Consider the following 24,582-nt stretch of genomic DNA (forward strand, 5'->3'; position numbering starts at 1 on the left):
TATATTACATATGACAACATATAGTAATAACTGGATATTGTATACAGAAATAAACAAGTGATGAATACATTGATAGATAAAAATTATATGCAATGAATTGAATGAATTTCTTATACCTATAGAAAAATGTATGTAACCTTTTGTATCTAAAAAATATCTAGTTATGCAAACTAGAAAAACTAGTTAAAACTTTTAGGAATTTTCAAGCGATTTTATTAAACGACTTGTCGTAGGATAGTAGTATTTTACCATGATGTCTGGACATAAAAAGTTTCATCAAAAACAATTTTAACAGTTAATTACGATGAAACGGCTCGCCCTATCTTTGTTCAAAACTAATCAGCACGATTTTCAAATAATATCTATTGAATAGTTTTCGAATTTTTGAACACGACTCAGAATTTTTGGCTAAATGGTTTTTCCTTGGCTTAATTTTTCACTTTTCTCTTAATTACTAAAACACTGCTCGGCCGATCATTGCACAAAACTGAGAAATGATAGTCTTCATCGAGATACAATTGCTTTTAAATTTTTAAATCGGTTCAATCGTTTTTGAGAAATCGTCGATGATTAGTCTAAATTTGACAAACGCCAAAAAAAACGTCACTAATTTTTGCAAACATTTAGTATGATCTAGAAGAACATGTATCTAAATATCAAAAGAAATAAAAAATAATCGACTAACAATAATTCAAAAGTTAATCATAAGACTTGTGCCAGAAGATTTGTACCAAAAGCTAATGAAGTCGATTCCCAACCAATATCTTTCAAACAGAATTTGATTTTTTTTTTAAGTTTTATCCTACTCTTACATTAAAAAATCGTTGAAAATACTATTCTTGTTTTTGAGATAATGATTATGAACCTTTTCACTCGCGGACCTTTAAATCCGGCTTCTATTAATAAAAGTGCATGTGAAATATAAGAAAAAGACAAGACAATTAAAGTATCACCATTTAGAAAACTACGGAGTACAGTAAACTGTATAGCAACAAATTTCTAAACAGTCTAATCTGAACTACATATGTATATGCAACTCATTTAAACTATATTGTTACATAACAATAAAAATTATAATATTGGTTCAGTAATTTTGGATTATCTTAAATTCGCATAAACATTTTAGTAATATTATAATTTCTTATATTTCAAAACTCGGAACCTAATTTTGGAACAAAACCTGATCTTATCAAAGATTTGAATTATGATTAAAAGATTTTTGACGCTCTCATCGACGGTTTTCCGAAAACGGCTGGACCGATTTCAAAAACTTAAAATCCATTCGAAGTAACTCGATAAGGATTTGGTTTGTTAGCTTTGCGCGATTAAATAGCAAAGTAATAATTTTTCATTCACGTTTTATAGTTTTCAATTTTAAGTCGATTGTGAAAATTCAAAAAATATTCGAAACATAATATATAAGTTGGGAATCAACCTGATTAATTTTTGGTAAAGATCCGCTGGTGCAAGTTCTTGTAATTAACTGTTGAATATTTTATTACATGTTTGAATAATGATTACAAGAATTCATAACTATGAAACGGATCGAGATGAATATTATAAGATATTATATAATACACTTTTTTCGATTACATTCATTTGTCAAACAGTTCATATCATATTTTCATTAATTTATGATACTGTCTTCGGGTTCTGTTAAAAAAAATTATGCGGAAAGCGAGAAGTCACAAAGGAAAGCACAATGTTTGTATGTTTTGATCACGACCTCTTGGCTTTGTTCATTTTTTTTACTCTTGGCCAAGTTTTTTGTTTGTTTTCTCGGCTTCCCTATGCGAGATCCGTGCCAGGATGAGATATTGGAAAATGCTTCTTGTAAAAGTACATTTCGAGCCTGTATGCACGCCCTGCCCGCACTAGTGAATTTAAGTTCGGAACACTTTGCTTTGCCACAACGATATTGTAGTAGAATAAGATTTTTAAAATGAAAATTGTAAACAAATAGACTCATAAATCTGAGCTAAACGCTGATTTTCTACAACGACACGAATGAATCACATGGCAGTTGTCATGAAAAACTATAGTTGTAAGTAGCATTTTGCTTTAAGACAAGATACATCAACTTTCCGATCCGTACATAACCAACGTCGATCGATTTTTTAGTGATTTTTTGACCTCTTGTATTTTAATTAAGTGAACAAATTTTTTGAATTTACGAAAATGCTGTAATTTTTTTTTTCAAAATTCAGTTAAAAATAAATACACGTGATATCTTACTAGACCCCTCCCTCCGCCACTTGATATTTCGTGATTTTTGTGAACCCCCCCCCCCCTAAAAGCCCCACGTGATTAATTGACGCCCTCTAAGAATTTGGATTCAGCAATTTAGGTTAAATGTTCAACTGTTTATTACGAGAATAAAATTTTGCTTGCACTAAAAAAAAATCAGTACAATTACAATTGATTCTTTTACAACGAACTTAATAAGTAATTGCATAAATTCATTTGTTTAACACACATTTAATTTCATCAATTCCATGTATTATTTTATTTAATTGTGGACATAAATTGTAATCAGTAGTTCCCAACAAAACAAGGAACTTTCATATGTAGCTTTGACATAGAGATTATCATTAGAATAGCTTCAGCGCCTTCTAAACTTTTATGAAATTTAATAATTCTGCCGTTCATGTTTTTCCAGACTAAAAAAATCGGTCGTTACACAAATTCAAAATCATCAAAATATTTTTTTTTTTCAAAACTTAATTACGAAGCAACGAGATACGTTGAATGACTTAACTTTTTTAAAGAGATCCTGTCGTTTTTAAGGATACGTCGACGAAAAGTCAAAAATCGGTTCATATACATTCTCACACATACACTAATATCTTAAACATATTTTTTCTAAATTTGGCCTCATTCGATTCAGAAAGCAATAAAAAATTAGCAAATCGAATTTTTTCATGAAACAAATTTAGTCTTCTTCGGGAAATTATAAAGAAATCAGCTAATAAATCTGAGCTCAATGTTGATAATTATTAAATTATAAAATACATGTCTGTTATTCTTGATAAACTAGGTTATACGAATTGTGAATAATAGTAATAAAAAATTATTGATCTTTTTCATACAAATCTGTTTTACTATAAAAGAATTGAGGGATTTTATTGAAGCTATGAGGTTTGATTTTCCAAAAATTAAGTCCTATGTTTTAAACTAAGTCATGTCATTAATCCAAATACGGATTTTTGCAAATAAATTGGTAAATTATAATTATATAGATTTATAATTCAACTTTTTATTAAAAAGAGTCCAACAATGTTAAAGAGTTAGATTTAGAGTTTGGTAATTAAAATCTGGATTTCCATATCAGTTTTAATCAAGTGTAAATTGTAAATATATCAAACAATAACAGTATGTCAAAATAAAAGTTTTGATAAATTCTGCGACAATTTTATCAAATTAGATAATAAAATAAAGTGAATTGACTTAAGCTAGTTTGAGCATTTTTATTGATATTTTATGCCAAAAAACAGATTTCCTCGACAATTTAAAATGAAATCAAAACATAAAATGTTTGTGAAAAATATTAACTTTTTATTGAATTCCATTTACTCAATTAATAGAAATACTTTAATAACACAATAATCACAAACAAAATACTGATATGCTATTTGGCCTTTGGCTATCGAATAGGATTGTATTTTTGTAAACGATATGAAATATGAAAACCAAACTACAGGATATAAAATCAAAATCATGCCGTAATATAAACACAAATATTTATTAATTTATTACTCAATGGATCAATAAATATTTAAAGTGTATTTTATTCTATATTTATTTTGATAATTGCATTCAATTATTCGTATTTAATTTTATCTCAATCAATTTAAATCTCGAATCAGGCAACGAAGTGATATTACAATGAAATCTTTTGTCAATTGTATGACATTCAGAACAAAATCACAACTGCAAAACTTCGTACAAAGGATACAATAATTTATAAGAGATTTACTTACATACAAATATACTGGATTTACAACGAAATAATACAAAAGTTAGGTGATTAAATTGGTACAATGTTTTCAGTGAATATCTTGGAAAAGCGTTCTACAATGAATTCATGTCGTAATCTCATTATATAATTGCGTTTGAGCAATTGTCACTTAATTCAATGACAATGCACTTGGTGTTCATAATAACATTCTGATGTAGTCGTTTCGCAAAAAGACTTACATTATACATAGTAATATCTGCACATTTAATTTATAAAGAGACTATAATCGTTTCAAATTGGATACAATAGTTTTTAGTGAAACAAATAAATATATATAAAAAGTTATCAAATAGTCAATTTAGTCCAAATAAGAGTAGCAATACATAAATGAGATACGAATGCTGTGATTTTTTAACTTCCCGTAGGGTAAGTTATTGTAATTGTCCAAAAATCGAAATTGAAAATTTTTACATTTCTTGACGGTTTGAAGGTTTCTGAACATTTTGGCATACTTAAAAAAAATGGATGTGTGTGTGTATGTATTTATAGATACAATATTTCGTCCACGTTTTCGGGCGCACGGATCAACCGATTTGAATGATTCAAAATCATTCGATTCCTATTGATAGGAAGATGTGCTGATTAGTTTTTGGCAAATGCAGGTCGAGGGGATTCAGAGATACAGAGCTAAATGTGCAAAAATTGACAGTTTTTGAGATAACAAAGCGTCCTTCATTTGAATGATTCAAAGAACTTTTTGCTTCTGCCTGTTTTAACAAAATAATTGCTTTTGGGGAAAAAAATTCAAAAAAAAATTTTTTTTGTATAAAGAAAATAATTCTGATTTTAATTGTAATTTTGACTTAAGTTCTAATATACTTTGAACAAATATTTTTGCAATTCAGTTCATATAATTCTTATAAATATTAACCAATATTACAGTATTTATTTATAATAATCTATTTAAAAACATTTAATATTCCTCGAACATTTCTTTACGGTATGGGAAGTTCCAGCAATTTGCCTTAAGGCACGATGCCATACACACCACTAGTTTTTTTTAAAAAATTCAGGAATATATTTTGTACAGGAAAAAAATCAGTTAATATTACTTATTGTCAAAATATTCAATTTACTGTTAAATACAAAAAGTAACTATTATAGAATAATTATATTAATTTTTTAACTTGCGTATCCATGTAAGAACTAATAATTTTTTTAATAGATTGTCCAATATTTTGTAGAAAGTTTAAGATCAAAGTTCAAAGTTCAATATCAATAAGTAAATACTGAAAATGAAAAATGAGAGAAAAGTTTGTTGCAAATTATTCAAAAAGCTAATTTTCGACTACCTCGTTTCAGTTTTTTTAGAACATTAAACAAATTCTACAAATTTGAATGTTAATTTAATAATATCGGTGTTTCTATTATAAATTTTATATTTCAACATATTTAATACTATGTCGAAAAGAGATTTTTATTTAAAAAAATTAAAAATATTTGAAAATATTACAGAAAATATATTCACTAACAGTAATTTAACTACGTGCATGTGACCCATTGATATAAGTGTTTAATATTAACAATTATTAATCAGTATTGAATATTTACAGAAACTATAAATATACATAAACTATGGCATAATAATTTACATAAACTATGGAATATGAATTAATTTTGTTAACCTCTGCCGATCAATCCAAGCTTTAATCAATTTTAAAAATTAAGCCAATTTTTGTTAACCTATAATATTTCAGAATATTCGTTAATGTCATAAACTTTACCACTTAAAAAACTTGCAAAAAAACGTGATAATACCAAAAACTACTAGGCATAACTTCCAGCTAATATTTTTTGGAATATTTTTAATTTTTTTAAATCGATTCAGAATTTTCTTTCAAAGCAAATTTGTTAACTGCTTATTATAAAGAAAAGGCCGGGGTGATCACCGCGAATTTTTATCGAGTTTCATCAGGTTTATGAATTTTTAAAATCGGTTTAGATATTTTTGGAGCAATTGCCACAAAAACTGATGAATACACACATAAATACACACTTATTTTTTAGAAACTTTTAAATCTTGGTGGAAAACGGTTCAGAAGTCTCAATGGAGTCATTGAGAAATCACAAAATTATTAAATCGGACTTATTGGAAGGAACAAATTCCTCTTTCTGAATGTCAATAAATAGTGTAAACGCTTGATATGTAATTTAATGATTTCAGGTAAAACTTCAATTGAAAATGTGAAACTTTAGTCTACTTCACATTAGTACGAGATTTTTCTTTGGCATATGATAATATCGTCTATTTATTACATCTGTTGCATTGGTTATAGAGCATTAATATTTAATCTAGATGTTCTTAATATATTTCCTGCAGTCTAGAAACTACGTTTCGTTTTATAATTATATCTTATTGCAATATCTGTCTGACTGTGGCTCGAGGGCTTTATTCAAATTAGTTCATCTTCCAATATTAATAAGGAAACAAGACAGACAGTGAAATATGCTTGCTATGAAGTTCTTGGGTTTCAAAAACAAAATATACATTGCAGGAAGACTGACTTGTGTAGACACACTGTTTATAGAAAATTAAATGGAAAATTTTAAGAATATATTTTAAAAGTGAAAAGTTTCTTTTAAATCATTCTCATATTGCCATGAAAATTTGGGAGCGTTTCATCACATAATTTTTTGAAAAGGTGCAAATATCACTTACATATACGACTAAGTCAAATTTTAAAATATTCTTCAAAGTAGTTGATAATACTCATTAACTGAAAAGTATTTTCATCCACAAAACTTTTAGTCCATTTTTAATTTAATTAATTCAACTAATGTTTAAACTTTAATTATTGTTATCTTTACTATATAAAATGAATTCTATAACAAATATGAAATTAAGATATTATGAATAAGTTATTATAAGAGTGATCATAAGTATCAGTATCATCTCATTTTGTCTTAATTATTATGTAATATATGGCAGAACAATTGTAAAGATAAATGTAAGAATTAGTATACTTTACTTCAGACTTCTTACAAGAAAATTGCGTATTCTTATAGATGGTTTTAGGTGATAATTAAAACTAATTTTCAATCCCGCGCAAATCGCCCGCGGAATTACTCGAATTAAACTTGTAGGCGGCTTTGGCTTAATACTATTACATATTTTCCAACCGCAAGGGCAAAGATTCTTAAAGGATATATAATATAAACGATATAAAAATAATAGTAATTTTTTTTTAAGAAGAAAAGGTATGTTTTGTTAGTACTTTTTAACGTAATCATGGAAGAATTGACAGAAACTTTATAAATTGCATGGCTCAATTAACTCTTTGATAAACAAATAAGCAGAATACATATATACAAACAAGTAATCAAATATTAACTTGTGTTTACCACATTATTAAATAATGTGGATTTAACACAAAAATTTAAAACTAAAAATATAAACATACAGTTCATGCATGTATTGTACATATATGAGTACTCGTTAAATTGAAATTTTATAAATTATGTTAAAAAATATTTCATTTAGTAAGCCGTTTAGTACATCGTTGTAAATGAATTCATATATGTGAATTGAATAATTCATAGATTGTAATTGTTCTGATTGGTATTAATAGAAGAAACATTGAAAAAAATATGTGTACGTTGTGATTCTTATTGATAGCTATACTTTTAAAACAACGAAATTAAAAATTTTCTTGAAATTACAAATTTTCGTAGAACAATTCTTTTCTGTGCGTATATATACCTATTATATGTAAGAAAATATGCAAAGCAGAATTTATATTAGAAACAAATGAAAACGTTTTGAGAACTACACCGAGAAGCAATACTGCATTATAGTCGTGTTATCATCCTAAAAGAAAATGGACTAGAAAAAGATGTAATTCTATCCGGATGGGATTAGTTTTGCCTAGCAAATTTGCCCTAAGACGTAATAAAGAAATTCCGTAGCAATGGGATGAAGACTATAATATATTATATTTGTAATGTAATATAAGGTTAAGTATATTTTTCACTACGCACTGACGTAATTAGTAATAAAGATTTCTTTAAAGGTCCATCGAGCAATTAAGTATTGTTTGAAATTTGGTTAGAAGTTTGTATTTTGAGTATGAATATCTTTGTAAGGAATTTTATTTATATATTGAGAAAATTTAACATGTCAATTTTATATTTTCTGCGTGTTTCAAGTCATTCTGAATCGTTTTAGAACAAACGTGGAAAAAGTATGTATGTGCATTTATATAAAACTATTTTTATTTTGAATTTTTGTCGGCGTGTGCTCAAAAGCGTCTGCAACAATTTTAAGCATTTGAAAGCTATTGAATGAACTGAATAATATCTCACGTCGATTATTTTCGCACGAATATCGGTCAAGCCGTTTCTTTGAAGAACAAAAAATTGATTTTTAAAGAAATGAAGATATTGGCGTGCATTAGATTTTGGTAAAGATCGGCATGGCAGCTTTTTCGTATCTATTCGTTGAAATTTATTTTCAACTATTTGTCAACGACATAGATATCAAAGTAAGAAGTAAATAAATAAATGCATGTTATGTTATAATAAATAGATACAATCCTGCGTAAATACGAGATTCGTGATAAATGTGCAATGTTCTTCCTATTCTGGTATAAGATATTATATTAAATGTTCAGCAAAGTTTCGCGCTTTTCAAAGATGCTGAATATCGATACGAACTGATCGAGACGAATATTTATACATATTATTAGCAAGATTCTGTAACTTGTCATATAGCAAATGTCACTTATACCTAGTTTATCCTGATTTTGTCCATTCAATGAGCAGATAGGATGACATTTAAAAAACGTGTATTGTATCTTGTGAATATGATTGGACTGATTGTTAATATAATTAATTTATAAATGAAACAATTATTGCAATTGCCGCCTCATAAATATTCTATATTTATTTTTTATGTATGAATTAAAATAATTACTAAAATTATTGCAGTTGATGCCTCATAAAATATATGCAAAAATAATATATAACGAAACAAATATATGTGCTATTTGTTTATAAGATTTATGTAATTATTCAGTTATAAATTATATATTTATGCTTGAAGATTAAAGCAGAAGATTTATGTGCATTATGATGTAACTACCATCACAGAACGCTAAATATCCGTATATACTTATACATTTTACATTGAATTTTATTTCCGAAATTCCTTCACGATTTTAATAAAATTCATACCATGTATTTGTAACAAAAAGCCAATATATTTCTAATATTCAAAAATAATAAAACATGCACTGACCTGAGGATAATCGCCGTCCTTTGTCTGATAGTCAAATACGTAAAAATATGCTTTCATACCGCCGTCTTCTTCACCATTTTGATCTTTTAAAGTTTCAGAACCGGATTTTGTGCCTGAAATAATTGATAATTGATAAATAATAGATTGAAACATATGATTTTAATTATAGGTTTTTAGATAATATAGAATTACCAGAATTAGATGAGCCTGTATGAGCCCTGGAGGAAATCATAAGGTCTGCGGTTTGCACCAAAGGTGCAACAAATTGTGCATCACTTAAAGCTGCTACTGTTGCATCTCGAGTGTTTATTGGATGCTGAACCTAATAAAAAAATATTATTATTACCAATATTATTAATAATAAAGAATTTTATAATTAATCTTTCCATGTGAAAAATATGCAAATCATCAACTACTGGTAGCAATAGTAACTTCTAGACAATGTGATGAAGGCTTTACAATGTTTGAATCTAGTAAACTATACATTTTTATTTTATTTATTTATTTCTAACACGTGTATTAACATTAAACAGAAAATTTCGTGAATTTAATAAGATATGTTTAATAAGTTTTGTTTATACTTCTATCAATTGATTGTTATTTGAGAAGTACCTGTGTGTGTGTATATATGAGAAGTATATGTGTGTTTATGAATGCAAGTGTGTGAGTGAATAAATTGAATCCAATAACTAATAGGATGTCGTATTATGATTGCTGTTAAAAATGAAAATAATCATAATAAATTATTATTATCGACTTAAAAAAATCTTAAATTAGTATTGACTGTGTTGTCAAATCATTGTCAAAACTCATTATATGAATTGAGCGTCAAAAGACCATAGTCGATGCCGAACTAAAAAATAATTCAAGAAATCCATATTTAAGACAAAATAATATTACATTGACATAGAAAATAACAAAAACAATGTACACAATAATAATTTTTTTATTTGTAATATTTTTTACTTACAGTTCGTTCCCAATCTGTGTATTCATTTGCGACGGTGTAGAAAATTTCGGAGAGATGCCTTGTGTAGGCGTTTCTGACATAGGTGCGCAAAATTCTGTCACGTCTGTTGCCTTCAAAACCCGACTGGACGTCAGAAGCCGAAAATCTCATGAGGGATTCTGAGGTTACCACGCCAAACAATAGGTCATATCTGAGAGAAAAATAGATAAATCTTAGAGAAATTGGGCCCATAAAGTAAAATAAAGAATAGATGAAATCGAGAATAGTTAAGAATATTTCCAGTTTTATATTTCCTAATATTTGATGGTATAGTTATTACTACATCAGTATTATTATTAAGTCATTTATCTACTCACTTATTTTGTCCATGTGGAACTGGTCCCAGTCTATCCTGGCCCTTATTAGACCCATCAGCGCCAAGACCAGAACCACCTGCAGATCTGAGTTGTCCTGCCCAATCAGATGCACCATTATAGTCTAAACCTGATGCACCACCGCCTTGACCAGCAAAACCAGATGGCCTTCTTAGGAGATCTCTGCATTTAGAAATAATAAAAAGATGCAGTAAACTTTTAGTAAAACATATTCACAATTTTTGCGTTCTCAAATGCGCTTACAATATATGACAATCAAATCTCTGATAAGCAGATAATGTAAATTGACTGAACGCAATTGTTAATTATTATGTATTATTCAACTGTTAAGCGTTTATGTATATTTGACTATGAATTTATAATTAATACTATAATAATACCCGTCATTTAGATATCTAAAATCAAAGAATTATTAATATAAAATAACGAGAATATTAGTGAGCTTGTCAAGTATTTATACTATTATCACTAAACCTAGAAAAGTTAAAATTGTATTACAAAATAATAGTTTATTTTACATTAATAAATTGTTAGAAAAGCAAATTGAAGAAAAAGTTCACTTAATATTAATAATACTATTACGTTTACTTATTTTATAAATTATTTACTCCTGAATGCTTCTAACATAATTTTTTCAAATATATTTAACATTATTGTTGTACGAAAAGTGTTTTCAATAGATATTAAAAAAATAGTCATTTTTAACAGTAGGTTCATTTCAAGTAGCATTTCATTCGTTACACTTATGAATTTTTATTACCTTGCAAAATCACTTCTTATTACAACACCATCAACAGATGGTCCAAAAGCACTCAAATATTTTGGTGGTTCCACTTGGGCAGCTAGTAAGGACGCCAATGGAACCTCTCGCAAACAATCGACAATAGTTTCATGTTCCCTTGACATATCAGTAGGCGGAGTGCAGTTTACTTGTCTGAAAATGGATTGAAATATTCATTTTATTATAATCCAATTAAGTTTTTATAGTTAAAGTAAAAAATACTTTTTTTAGTTTATGAGTTGATGATCACGAAATTTTTATTTTATTATAATCCAAACAAGTTTTGTTAGTTAATATAAAAAATATTTTTTTTAGTTTATCAATTGGCAATTTGGCAACAGAGTATATTGGCGTGTGTGCGTATACAACATACATAATTTAGGCAGTTAATTTTTATCAACATTGAGAATAAATAAAACTCCAGAATTTTAGAGTTAGGAAGGCCATTTAGTACGAGGAGTTGATAGCGAGATCGGACCACCATCCTAAATATACCTGACGTCATGAAACCTTATCGAATCATTTGATATTTTTCGAAAAGTTTTTATATTATATTCAATTAGTTTATATACTGCTTACGTGTATCTTTGCATTTCTTCATTTTTTTCATTATTAAAATGAAATAGAAGCCTCATAGTCCACACTGGGTTTTCAAAAATGGTGAAATAACTTTAGATCCAAAGCAGATTTTTTTACGGCCATTTAACGACAGTGGTAAATTATGTTGCACTTACATTTACTTTTTTATTCCAGTTTAAAAAACATAATTTTAAGAAAAAAACTCATATCATATCCTTCCCGTATTTCAGTTTGCACCAATTTGTGAGGTGGTCCGTTTTGGATACTAACATCTCATTTGTGGGTACATAATAATTATTCTACATAATGACATGTATTATTATATTGTATATGAGAACGATTGCGTAATATTTGTTGTTCATGTGATTGTCATATCGAAGGTATTGCTTGCTTGACCGCTAAACCACAAAGAGGTCGGTTAAGGTACCTGTGCCCGTATTTATATTTGGAATTTACCCCTCTCCAAGTACTAAGGTCTTTAATAGTGAGATATCTGATAAGCCCGACAACCTACATTGATAGTGCGAGAGTTGATGTCCCCACAAATTCAAAAACTAATTATGCATATAACTTCTTTAACCGTTTTTTCAGAAGTTTTATAAATATGCACAATTGTTACCTACTAAAATTCAAATACCGTGCTAACATTAATATAGAGTCTTTATTTATATTATTCTCCTTTTTATATAAGGTCATATTTCCTCTCGGCGAAACTAATCGAAAAACTTAATATTGATTACAAAATCGAAAAGTATGTTTTGAATATTCAAATATTGACTTATTATTTTTACTGATGTATTATACAACGACTTTTTTAGCGTATAAAGCCATTAACCATTAACTATTCTAACACAACCAAACATTTTTAATTTCCAAAACAAACCGAAACAAAAAACTATTATTTAATAAAAAGAATGCGCGTAAGGATCACACGCGATTGAAGTAAAACTTTTAATATTGTATGAGTAGGCAATTAAGATAAAAATAAAAAAAACATCATATTTGAATTTTAAAAATCATCTTTTAATAATCATATAACATCAATAATAATAAGATGTCCTGAGCATCGGCACAGCTGTCCTACTGATATTAAGAGTTTGAATATGATGTGAAGCTTTCTTCCTAATTTTGTTACCTATCTTACCGGGAAATTCAAACCATAAACGTAGAAGTTCATCATTATCGCCACGTTCTATGTACACTAATTTTCCCACACAACCATTAGCTAAGCCATCACTTACATCAATATTAGTTGTTATTATGTAAAATTTATTCAGAACTAAAATTATTTCATACGGCAAAGCCCCGGTATCAATAACCGATTTTTTTGAAACTGCTGACGAATGTATGATTGTTGATCTGTCGCATGGCAACCTACATAAATATCCGTGGCAGTAGATATTATTTTGTCTTCAACGAGATTCAGTATAAATTTATTATATTCCATGACACAATTATTCTCTAAGAAAAGTCTTATTCCATGAGGACATAATACAGCAACCTCTTCTTTTGTAAAAAAAACGTGATTCAATTAATGCAAGTTCATATAGGGTTTAGCGCTCGACTTACGCATGACATGACGGGAGTGGATACTCGCGACATCAGCGCTTACGGCGTCGTAGTGTTCAACTACACGTTGGCATTTTCGTTGCATTTGTACGGATTTACACCCGTGTCGCGCCTAAAAATTTTTACACCCATATCGCGCCTAAAGAAGTTTTACTTCAATAATGTAAGTCGTTGATATAACTTGCAATAGTTCTGATTTTGTAACAAAAATTAAAATGTTAAAAATATTCAAAATTCAAATATCTACAAGATCAAATATAAGAAATCATCATGAATTTTCAAAATATTATAAAATTGCTAAATTTTGAAAATATCAAGTAGGTTTATAAGATGATTCAATCTTAAAAATCAAAGAAAGTTAAATTTGAAAACATTTAGTTTTTTTTTTTTTAGGATTCAGGTTAATTTATTAATTGCTATACTATGGTAATATTTGATTTTTGATCAAATATTCAAATCAAATTATAGATGTAGTATGAATTTGTATATTTTATACAAATTAAGTTCCTTTATCGATTATTTAATAATGTACCATATCAGCTTATTAATTGTCGACGAAATAAAAAACTATTATTCAATAATAACGTAATAATAAGTTGTTGACATAAGTTGCAATAGCTCTGATTTTGTAAAAAAATAAAATGTTGAAAACATTCAAAATTCAAATATCTACAAGATCAAATATCAGAAATTATGATGATTTTTCAAAATATAATATTGCTAAATTTCGAAAATATGACGTAGGTTTAAAATATGATACAACTTTAAAAAACCAAAAAATTAAATTGAATTATGTATAAGTGTCCTAATGTTCTGCAAAAATATTTATTGATCTTTTTTAAAGTGTGAAAACATTTTGTAACATTTTTATAATTTACATTAATTTATTAATTGCAATACTATGGTTATATTTGGTTTTTGATCATATATGAATAATAATCAAGAATTTCCAAAACTTTATAACATTGAACTTAGCAAATATCAAGTAGGAAATATATATTTTTAAATAATATAATTTTCAAAAAAATCGAATAGAGTTAAGAGTTTAATCGTTAGAGTTTAATTGAAATATATGTAATTTATATTCTGTAAAGATATTAATTTGTAAAATTATTTTGATACGTGACAGCAAACAGTTTGTAAGAATATTAGATTTTAATAAGTAAATAATTAATTTATTAATTCCAGTACTTGTTAATATTTGATCTATTATATACTTGTTCAATTCATTACTAATCAACGCAGGTCAATATTTACCCTTTTTTATTTGTACTTACTCCAAGGGTCAATTTCCAAGAAGTTGATTCGATTTATAATTTCATAAAAAATAACATGGATTTTGTATATAAATTTAGATAATATAACATAATGTCTTATAATCCTCGTATTAATAGAAGTACAGGTAACCCGCGTACAACACGGTAGTTACGTTCCAGAAAACTAGCGTGTTAAGCGAATCTGTGTTATAAGGGACAAAAAACTAGTACAAAAAGAGGGATTACGTTCCAAGAATTTAAAAAAACATGCTACATATCATGATTTTATAATGAATATTGTTACATTTATTTATTTTTCAAGAAGTAATATACATTACTAGAATTATATGATTTTTTTTCGTCATAATTAACAAGTAAGTGCTATCCAACATGATTCATTTTTTGCAAGACATCCTCATCATTTGAGCACTTTTTATACTATCTCCAGATCCATGCATTATTTGTTGCAAACAAATTATATTTGCTATTACTTGCTTTTAGCAAAATTATATTCCTGTATCTGACACATGTAAAGTATCTTTATTAAACTTTTATTGCTTAAGAATTATTTAATATATTGTTCGGATAATCTTAGAATTTCTTTTCGATAAAACGTACGCGCTCTAATAATATATATCAAATTAGATGTCTTTTGCACTAGTTTCATCACATTTTTTGAGCTATTGTACGACGATTTTACTCATTTTAGATTAAATAAAGTTTGCTTTTGATAGGATTTACTATGATTTTCATACTATTTTACGGTTTTACTATTTGTTATTTTATTAAAACTTTCCTCAATTCTTAAACCATGTCATGCAAACTTGAAAGTACCGTGTTATGAAGGGGATGGTCTCAATTCTTAAACCGTGTTAGAGCAAATCCGTTAGACTATACCGTGTTGTGCGGGAGTTACCTGTAATTAACAATTAGATTTTTATTAATTAATTTTCATTTACCTGGCAAGTTTGAGTGCGTATTCAACCGGTCGCTGAACCAAAGCCCATGCTCCAAGGGCGGAGCCACTCATCAGGACAGCTCGGTGGAATAATCCTGGCACCACCGCAGGCGAAGCCATTAGAAAATGAATACAGGCCGCGCCGGTTCCTTTTAAATTGAATGAATGCGAAAAATGAATTCATTTTCTGGTTTCGTTTGGAAGCATGTTAATGAAGATTTTTTTCAACATATTTTTTAATGTTTTTATATGCATTAAACTCGAATGAAAAGTAATTAAATCCAACGAGAAGGGTTTCGAGAATGAAAAACGTATGTAGTTCTTGATATGGTTGTCGACTTTGATGCTTTTTGATGCATGATCATAATAAAGTTGTGATAAAAATCAGAACCAGTAATTAGATTTTTTTAAAATTATGCTTTACTTATTGTAAAATTTGTAATACCAAAAGTTATATATTACTAAAAATTTAGATAAAAATGGCATTGGCTGTTAAGCTACAAAACTTAACGATCTATTGATAATTTTGATTTTCTTGTATTATGTTGTTAGGTTTATATTCTTTGAATATTATGTCTTATTCTATCTTTCTATGTTGTTTTTTTATATATTGCTTGTGATTTCTTATTAGTATTATAAATTGTTGTTTTAACTCTATTAACACGTTAATCGTCACAATAAAATTAGAAAATTTTTCACATGGGCCATAGTAAATTTAATAGATGATTTAGTTGAAAATGTATCAAGAAAACCTGATGCATCAAAAAAAAATTTAGCCACTATTCCTGGAAAAACACTATTTTTATGTCACACATATATAACTGACATGGCCGCATAAAAAAGCTATTTTTCTAAGGCAATTTTTTTAGTCAATTATAAGACATGTATGTTTTACATGACCTATTTAAAACTTATTAGCATCAGGTTTTATTTTATTTTAATAAGTATTTTTTTTACTTTTATTGATTTTAGATATAAGATTTATCCACTACTAAAAATTTATCTAATTTTTTTTGTATCATGCATTAAAATGGTAGTGTAAAATTTATCCGAAATATGAAAAAACTGGTTGAATTAATTTGAATCGTTTATTTTTCATGCTTAATTTGATTTGGATCTCAATTAACTTGTTCTATAATGGTAAACAAACAGCATAAAAATTACATCAAAAAATAAAACTGATGATATTAGATGAAACTAATAAAGAACTCACACAGTTCTATAATTGAAACACACAAATATATGGATTTTTTCATTATGCTAACAGATCGAACACATTATCTAATAAAGATATTTAATATCTTTAGTTAAATTGTAGTAAATATTTATGTAAATATTTTTATTACTTGTGACTAGTATTTTAGTAGTGTAGTAGTAGTGTTTTACTAGGCATTAACTCTAATTGTTAGTAAAAAATAGATTAGTAGTATAAGTAGTATTTAGTAGATAAGTTTATTACTGATTTTAGTATTATTATTTATGTCATGGATAAGTATATATTTTTTAACATTAGAACAACAAACTCTAAGTAACATTTTTCAACACATTATAATGAATATGTGAACTCCTATTTTTTGTATTTTACACCGAATAGACCAATATGTGGATTAGGGTTTGTCCGGTTTTAAAAACCGGTTTTTTGACGAAATAATGGAATTCAAAACCGGTTTTTAGTAAAAAAAGTCGGTTTTTGCTGTATAAATGGAAAATGACAAATATAGCCAAATGTAAAAGATAGATGAAAGCGTTTTGATTCTTGAAAACATATCGTTTCAATAGTATTTGATATCTTATCAGTGTTCAATCTTTCCCAGAAAGGATTTTTCTATTTCAGGACATTTTGTGAGTAAACAAAGGACACGTCTAAGTTTTTTAAAATCATTTTTTATTAAACAAAAAAAAACAGTTTGATTTTAGCTTAATTGTTTTTAAAACTAAAATTGATATTAACTTAAAATTAATTTTTTTTATTCAAGAATGTATCATTTTTATTTATTCGAAAACTTTCCTTTCACTATCATAGGAATATTTTTCATTCTTATATATGAAAATGATGCATGAATAACGAATAATTATTTTCATAGTTATTTAACCAAAATAAACTATTATTTTTTATTTCTATTAATTAAAATTAAAATAATTTTGTTAACTATCTATAAAATTGAACAGTAAATAAATTCCATCAAATACTGCTTTAAATTACACTAAATTTGCGAATAAATTACAAAATATTCGAGTCAAAATTTATTTTCTATTTAAAATTCGAAAACCGGTTAAAACCAGTTTTTTTAGTAAAATTAAAATTCGAAAATCGGTTTTCTAAAATGTCGGTTTTTGTATAAACCCTAATGTGGATCACAATAGATAAATTAAAAAAATCATGTTTTTTACTGATATTGCGTCCAACCTCAATTTTTATTGTATATATGTGTACATAATTTGTATAGTATATTATTAATTAGATGTATAATTTATTTGCAAATACTAGTGAAATATAATAACTTACCATGTCCCATAAGGGTAACGGACTCCGGATCTCCCCCAAATAACGCAACATTTTGTTGTATCCAATGCAAGGCAGCAATTTGGTCCATCAGACCGTAATTGGCAACACGAGCTCGGCGTCCGGGCGAAGGATTCGCATTCAAGAAACCTGATGATCAACCATACAAAATATAAGAAACGTTGAAGATAATGGTATAATAATAATTTAGAAACAAAAACAGTTTTCCTAGATTATAATACTTAGTTGAAAACACAGAAATTTGAGAATAAACCGTTTCCAAAACAAATTATAAATTATATATTAGAGGTACCAAACGAAAACATTTTCAAATTATTTCGGAAGCAGTCTGATGATAATTAATCTTTTAAATTTATTTATATATATACATTATAAACATAATAATATTATATACACATATTTATATTTTAAATAAAAATTCATAAGAATTTTGATTTTATTGTCTTCCTACCAGATTAAATATAGTACTAGAAAAAATAATTTGTAAGGATGAGTAATTTCATGGACAGCTAATGAGTTCAATGCTTTACATACAGGTTTTAATTATAAGTCCGGTCAATTTAGACCTAATCAGGGTAAAAATTACAAAAAAATATAATGGGGTAAAATTGCGTAAAATACAATTATAAAAGAAATCTTTAAAGTGCTCATCGTTCCGTTGCGAGGTAAAAAATTTGCACAAGGTCAAAGGTAAGAAAAATACATTTTTCGCGATTTTCAGCTAAATGGTCAATATGAATTCTTGTAACCATGAAAGCTAAAATTGACTAGACTATATATGATATGACATATAAAACAATAAATATAATGATGGCGTAAAAGTAATTTTTAAAATGTGAATGATAATGAATATTAAATAAGAGTTTGATAGATTTGCTAATATTTTTTATTCTTTAACGATTTGAAGATTGATTGGTATTTTTATTGAAAGTTATACTTGTGCTATCATGCCATTCCAAGCAACCATTCCGTATAATGCTTGAAATGTATAATTACATATAAAACGAACTAATACTAATGTAAGACTAAAAAATGTGTATTTAAAATATAATATACTCTAAGTTTGATTAAAAAAAACGATACATTCAGAACCAGATTTTGATGTATTGTACCTAAATAAAATTTATAATCACATGTTTCTGAATTAAAAGCCTCAGTTTCTCGTTTATATATAATATAATATTATTTATATATTATATGCGTTTTGGAGACATTGAATGATTGAAATTAATATAATTAAATCTTTATTAAAAAATTAAATTATACTTTCACTAATTAGATATTTGATTATTAATATACACACCTAAAGAACAAAATTTTATTAATTATAATTTTTAGGAAATGTATAATTTAATTATAAACGTTTATTTCATTTTAATCTCTCAATGTTACTGAAAAATCCAATGAATAAATGATAACAGAAAAAATTTACTGAAAGTTATTTTTGAAAAGAATAGTTCAATAAAATCATAAGTAATACTTACTATCCAGAAAAACAATTAACAAATTTACATATAAATAAACTAAAATAAATACAGTTACATTCAAAATAACGAACAAGGCTTCAAAAATATATATTTTTAAAAAAAAGCAAAAAAAAAACTTTTTATTCTGAAATAAATGCAGAATTTAATAAATTACAGCATGCTACCTTTGATGTATGGAGTATATTTCAATATATTGATATTTTCTAGTATATATAGCTTCACAAGAATGATATCCGTTCAAATGAATTACTGTTTCTTTATGAAATATTACATACGAGTGCAAAATAAATGAAATGCCAAAATGTATTTGAAACTTATTGACAAAAATTTAATTTTAAAAATCCATTTATATTGAAGATTTTTAAATTAATGAATTATTCCTAATTGCATGCTTCATTCTTTATTAATTGGGAATATAGTGGTAATAGAAACACAATGAAAATAGTAATAACTCAGGTAATGAAATAAGGGTAATTAGTCATGTTTTATATACAGACTAGACATATTTCCAAATTGCTTTTGCGATCTGAGATTAAGCTTTGTTCTCTATTTATGTATTTCGTGTTTCTTTAACAATAAGTGATTTTCTACTCAACAATAAAATTATCTAATAAAACTAATGCCAAGCTATCGAGATTGTTAATTGTTAAATACATTACGAACATTAGAATATTCCAAAACAGATATAAATTCTTAAGTAACTATTTTATTCTGAATGGAATATATTTCCAGGAAATTGTAACCTAAAAATAAATGATACTAATTACCTAAAATCCCAAGTCGGTAGTTCAATGTAACCACTACTAAATCAGCGTAAGCGGCCAAGACAGATCCGTCATATGGATTACCGCTATTCCACTCGTACGATTCCCCATGGATAAAAACCAGAACTGGATATTTGTGAGCTCCAGTTGGTTCTGAAAAGAAGGAAAACCATCACATTATTTTATGGAATAACGATATCTTTCACATACGGTCTATAAAGATTAGTTAAAAATATTACAAATGATATCTTATTGGGTTCGTTAGTATTTTGTCTACTTATGCTATATTTGATATAAAACAATAGTAAAGATTTGAACCAACTAAATTATGTTGATATATAACTCATTAAAATAACTAAAAATAACAGATAATTTGGATATCGTCACAGAAATATATATGACGCAGTATTGATACTCAGGGGGCTTCCATTAGTCACGTGAGCTTTAAAGGCGCAGAGGGGTTTGATAAAAAATTATGAAATATTATATGAAAGAGTAAACGATCTAGAAAGATATCACCTGTATTTATTTTATACTTTAATTTAAAAATAAATCTAAAAAAAACTAAAATTTTACAATTTTTACAATTTTACAATTTAGGCACACGTGATGTTAAATGAGGGAGGGGGGTGAATTTTAAGTATCACCATGATGATTTAACATTTTGTAATACACATATTTATGTATAATAAGTTTTCTTCACAAAGAAATCTAGACCTCACATTACCACAACCTCCAAATTTTTTGTCTGAAACGATTCAGAATGACTTGAAACGTTGCGAAACTATAAAATACAAGTAAAATTTTTTTACAGAAACAGGATCTCTCCTTCGGTTTAAATTAAAGTTAAAAGTTACAGTTAAAGTTGAAAAAGTTGAAAATTGCAGGTTGTTCTAAGAGGTGAGGTTAAGGCGTTAAGATCAACCCTTTTATATTGGACTCCACAGAAAGGTGCCTCTAAGCCTTTTTTCACTAAAATATTAATAATATCGTATACCATATTTTAATAATACGGTTAAATATATTATTAATACGATATTCAATAATATGGCTTATTTATGTTAAATATATCAATATTAGGGTAAGCCAAGCTTGTTATTAATTGTTACATACCGAATTGTAAATTGTAACTAATAGAATCTAATATTCAACAATAGTGTAAACTAATTGGCAAATAACTAAAAATATAATTGAAAAACAGCGCAAACAAAATATCTAGACTACATTTCTAAAATATATTTCAAATGGCTTAAAATATATTTAGATATGATACCAAGTTTTCTTTATTAAATAACTTTAAATAAGTTTGCTAATATATTTTGATTCATATATACACCATATATGAAAATGGAATACTTCATGGTAGACATATTAAGTGTAAAATTTAACTAAAAAAAAGAGTGCGCGTAAGGTTCACACGCGATTGAAGTAAAACGTATTTGCTACTGTACAAGATGGCATTTAAGTAAAAATAAATACATTATATAACAATTTTGAATAATGTTTATTAGTAATATGGTAACACTCGTGATGCGCGCATCTATTAGTGTCAACAATTATACACATTTATAATATGATATTTGTAATAGTATTAAAAAGTTACATGGTTCTTACAATGTTTATTTTATAAATTTATCAAAAAAAAGCATGACGAACAGACATAAAGACGAACTTGTTGGTTGAGTTCTGGGACAACCCTGCACATATATATTGGTAAATACTTTTATATAGGTAAAAAAATATAAATTGTCATTTTAAGCAAAATTTATTTTTGTTTTCTTAGTTCAATAATACCTATTTTGAATTTAAATTATTTAATCAACTGCAAAACTTGTACTCGTGGCTGCAAAAATTTAATGTTGAGGTATGTCACGTACTTATTTTATTTGCCATGAATAAAATAATATTTAAAGTGTTGTTATAAGGATAAAAATACTTTTTATACAGTACCCATATCAAAATTCTGCTAACGATTATCATATAACATGTATTTCTTATAAGATACCTACATCATATTCTCGCATGCCTAAACCTTAAATTCTATGCTGTACGCTTTTTAACTAACTATATAGTACGCCTAATAAGCCTAATACGCCTAATACGCCTACAACCCTATATACATAATACGCCCAATATTATTTCTTATCTTACACCTATAAGGTTTCTTAAACGCTAATTTTTCCGAACCCTACCGAGAATCGAACCCGAGCCCTCTACGTGACAGTCAGCGATCTTAACCACTACACCACCGTGGCGCTGCGATTGGTCGCCTTTTTCCACGTGTCGTCGCGTCACCTTAGTATTAATTACTTAATTAAAAGTAAAGGTACCGCGGAAGAACAATGCGTCCCTTAATATATTATTTGTGGGGGACCCAATAGAGTAGTGGTCAAGGCGCTCGACTGCCACGCGGTGGTCCCGGGTTCAATTCCCGGTGTGGGCGATAGACAATAGAGTATAGGGTAGCGTCAAAAGATAATAGATGAAAGTAAAATATAGCGTGTAAACGTTAGAATGTAAGATTAGTAAATTATATATACTAGATTAATAGCAAATATTGATAAAGCGGTCATAGATTTATATATGAATGTAGGAACTGATGGTCTTAGGTATCGTACGGTATGATTAGATAGGTAATAATTAGATTTAAGTCCTCTAACGTATTGTAATAGATCTTGGGTACTTTTATATAAAAAAGAGTGCGCGTAAGGTTCATATGCAATTGAAGTAAAACTTATTTGCTACTGTACAAAGTGGCATTTAATATCAATGTTGAATAATGTTTCTTAGTAATATGGTAACACTCGTGATGCATATATGTATCAGTGTCAACCATTATACACATTTATATTTATAATGCGTATAAGTATGGTTTTATACGTCAAATATTACATGATCGGTTTGTCATTATAATTAGCATTTAGAAATAAACCTTCATTAGAGAAATTGAAGTAAATGATTAATGACTTTTATAATATTTGTTCACACAGTAGATTATGTTAAACAACGCTTAAACAAATATTGTTTTCACAATTGCTCTCATCACCATATAATATTTGTGTTTGAAGAACTTAATGTAATTAAAATTAATATACGTTCATTGACTATTTGTATTTTTTGTACTTTTATTTTAAAATGTTTATTTATCTATCTATGTCAACATAGTTATAATCAACAAAATAAACGCAAACAGTCCAACATCGTATAACATGTTTCCAGTGATTTTTTCATAGTTTCGCAAAGTATTTATCTCTTTGTACCTTATTAACCCATAGGTCAAATATTTGTCAGCTCGTGCGCCAGATCCCTCAAAACTTGGAAATAAAACGGTAAAGCAAAAGGCATCAACATAGCCTGCCGACTTCAGAGCGTCTAAGTGCATTGTACTATCGACAAAAGTTTTCTTCGTTGAAAAACTTCTCCGACATCTTGTTCCTCGAAAACCGAACACGAAATTAAAACTTCTCAGCGTTATACGCGCTTTGAGTAGTATTCCAGAAACACGTGTTCCGTACTCTGCCTTTTATTTCCAAACAATTCTGAGGATATTGTATGACGTTATTTGAAAACGATTGGAAATAATTCATAAATACCACAGAGAATCGTTATTGGTAATAGAATAAAAACTAGCCTCTTTGGATCTTGTCATAATAAAATTGAATGATGATATGTTTTGTGTATGTGAATTTTATTCTTACTGCGACTCAGATATATTCTTGCAAAAATAAAGTGAATATCTCAGTCAACAAATATAAATTACATTTTTGATTAAGTACATAAATACGTTTAATCATAAATTCATAAATTTATAGATTGTACATCATCGTGGTTCGTACTAACGTAATCAATAATAATTAAAAAAATTATAACCTCCACAATATTTAACTTTATTATTGAAATCGACACAAAATAAATTATGACAAATAATAATTAATTTATAGCCAATAACGATTAATTACACCAGCTTTATATTAACTATATATTTCACATATTTTGCAAACTTTCAGCAATGTTTTAAAAAGCTGGCACCTAATTTATGTAAATAGTTTCATCAGACAGAACTATA

The 24,582-nt window shown here is 27.3% G+C and overlaps 1 protein-coding gene across 1 annotated transcript in view; it reads right to left on the reverse strand.

Moving 5' to 3' along the window:
- LOC113370735 (neuroligin-4, X-linked) overlaps positions 1–24,582 on the reverse strand; it is a 288,495-nt gene that overhangs the window by 124,571 nt on the left and 139,342 nt on the right. The window contains exons 2-9 of the mRNA XM_026611427.1: positions 20,520–20,669; positions 18,248–18,394; positions 15,743–15,890; positions 11,359–11,532; positions 10,581–10,760; positions 10,225–10,414; positions 9,447–9,576; positions 9,255–9,367 (exon numbers count right to left, since the gene is read on the reverse strand). Of these exons, the coding sequence (XP_026467212.1) occupies positions 9,255–9,367; positions 9,447–9,576; positions 10,225–10,414; positions 10,581–10,760; positions 11,359–11,532; positions 15,743–15,890; positions 18,248–18,335 (1,023 nt within the window). The 5' untranslated portion in view covers positions 18,336–18,394; positions 20,520–20,669. The remainder of the gene's footprint in view (positions 1–9,254; positions 9,368–9,446; positions 9,577–10,224; positions 10,415–10,580; positions 10,761–11,358; positions 11,533–15,742; positions 15,891–18,247; positions 18,395–20,519; positions 20,670–24,582) is intronic.

Source organism: Ctenocephalides felis, unplaced genomic scaffold, assembly GCF_003426905.1.
Source record: "Ctenocephalides felis isolate EL2017-DRISC unplaced genomic scaffold, ASM342690v1 CF-g0.4_SCAFFOLD_01492, whole genome shotgun sequence".
NCBI lineage: Eukaryota > Metazoa > Arthropoda > Insecta > Siphonaptera > Pulicidae > Ctenocephalides > Ctenocephalides felis.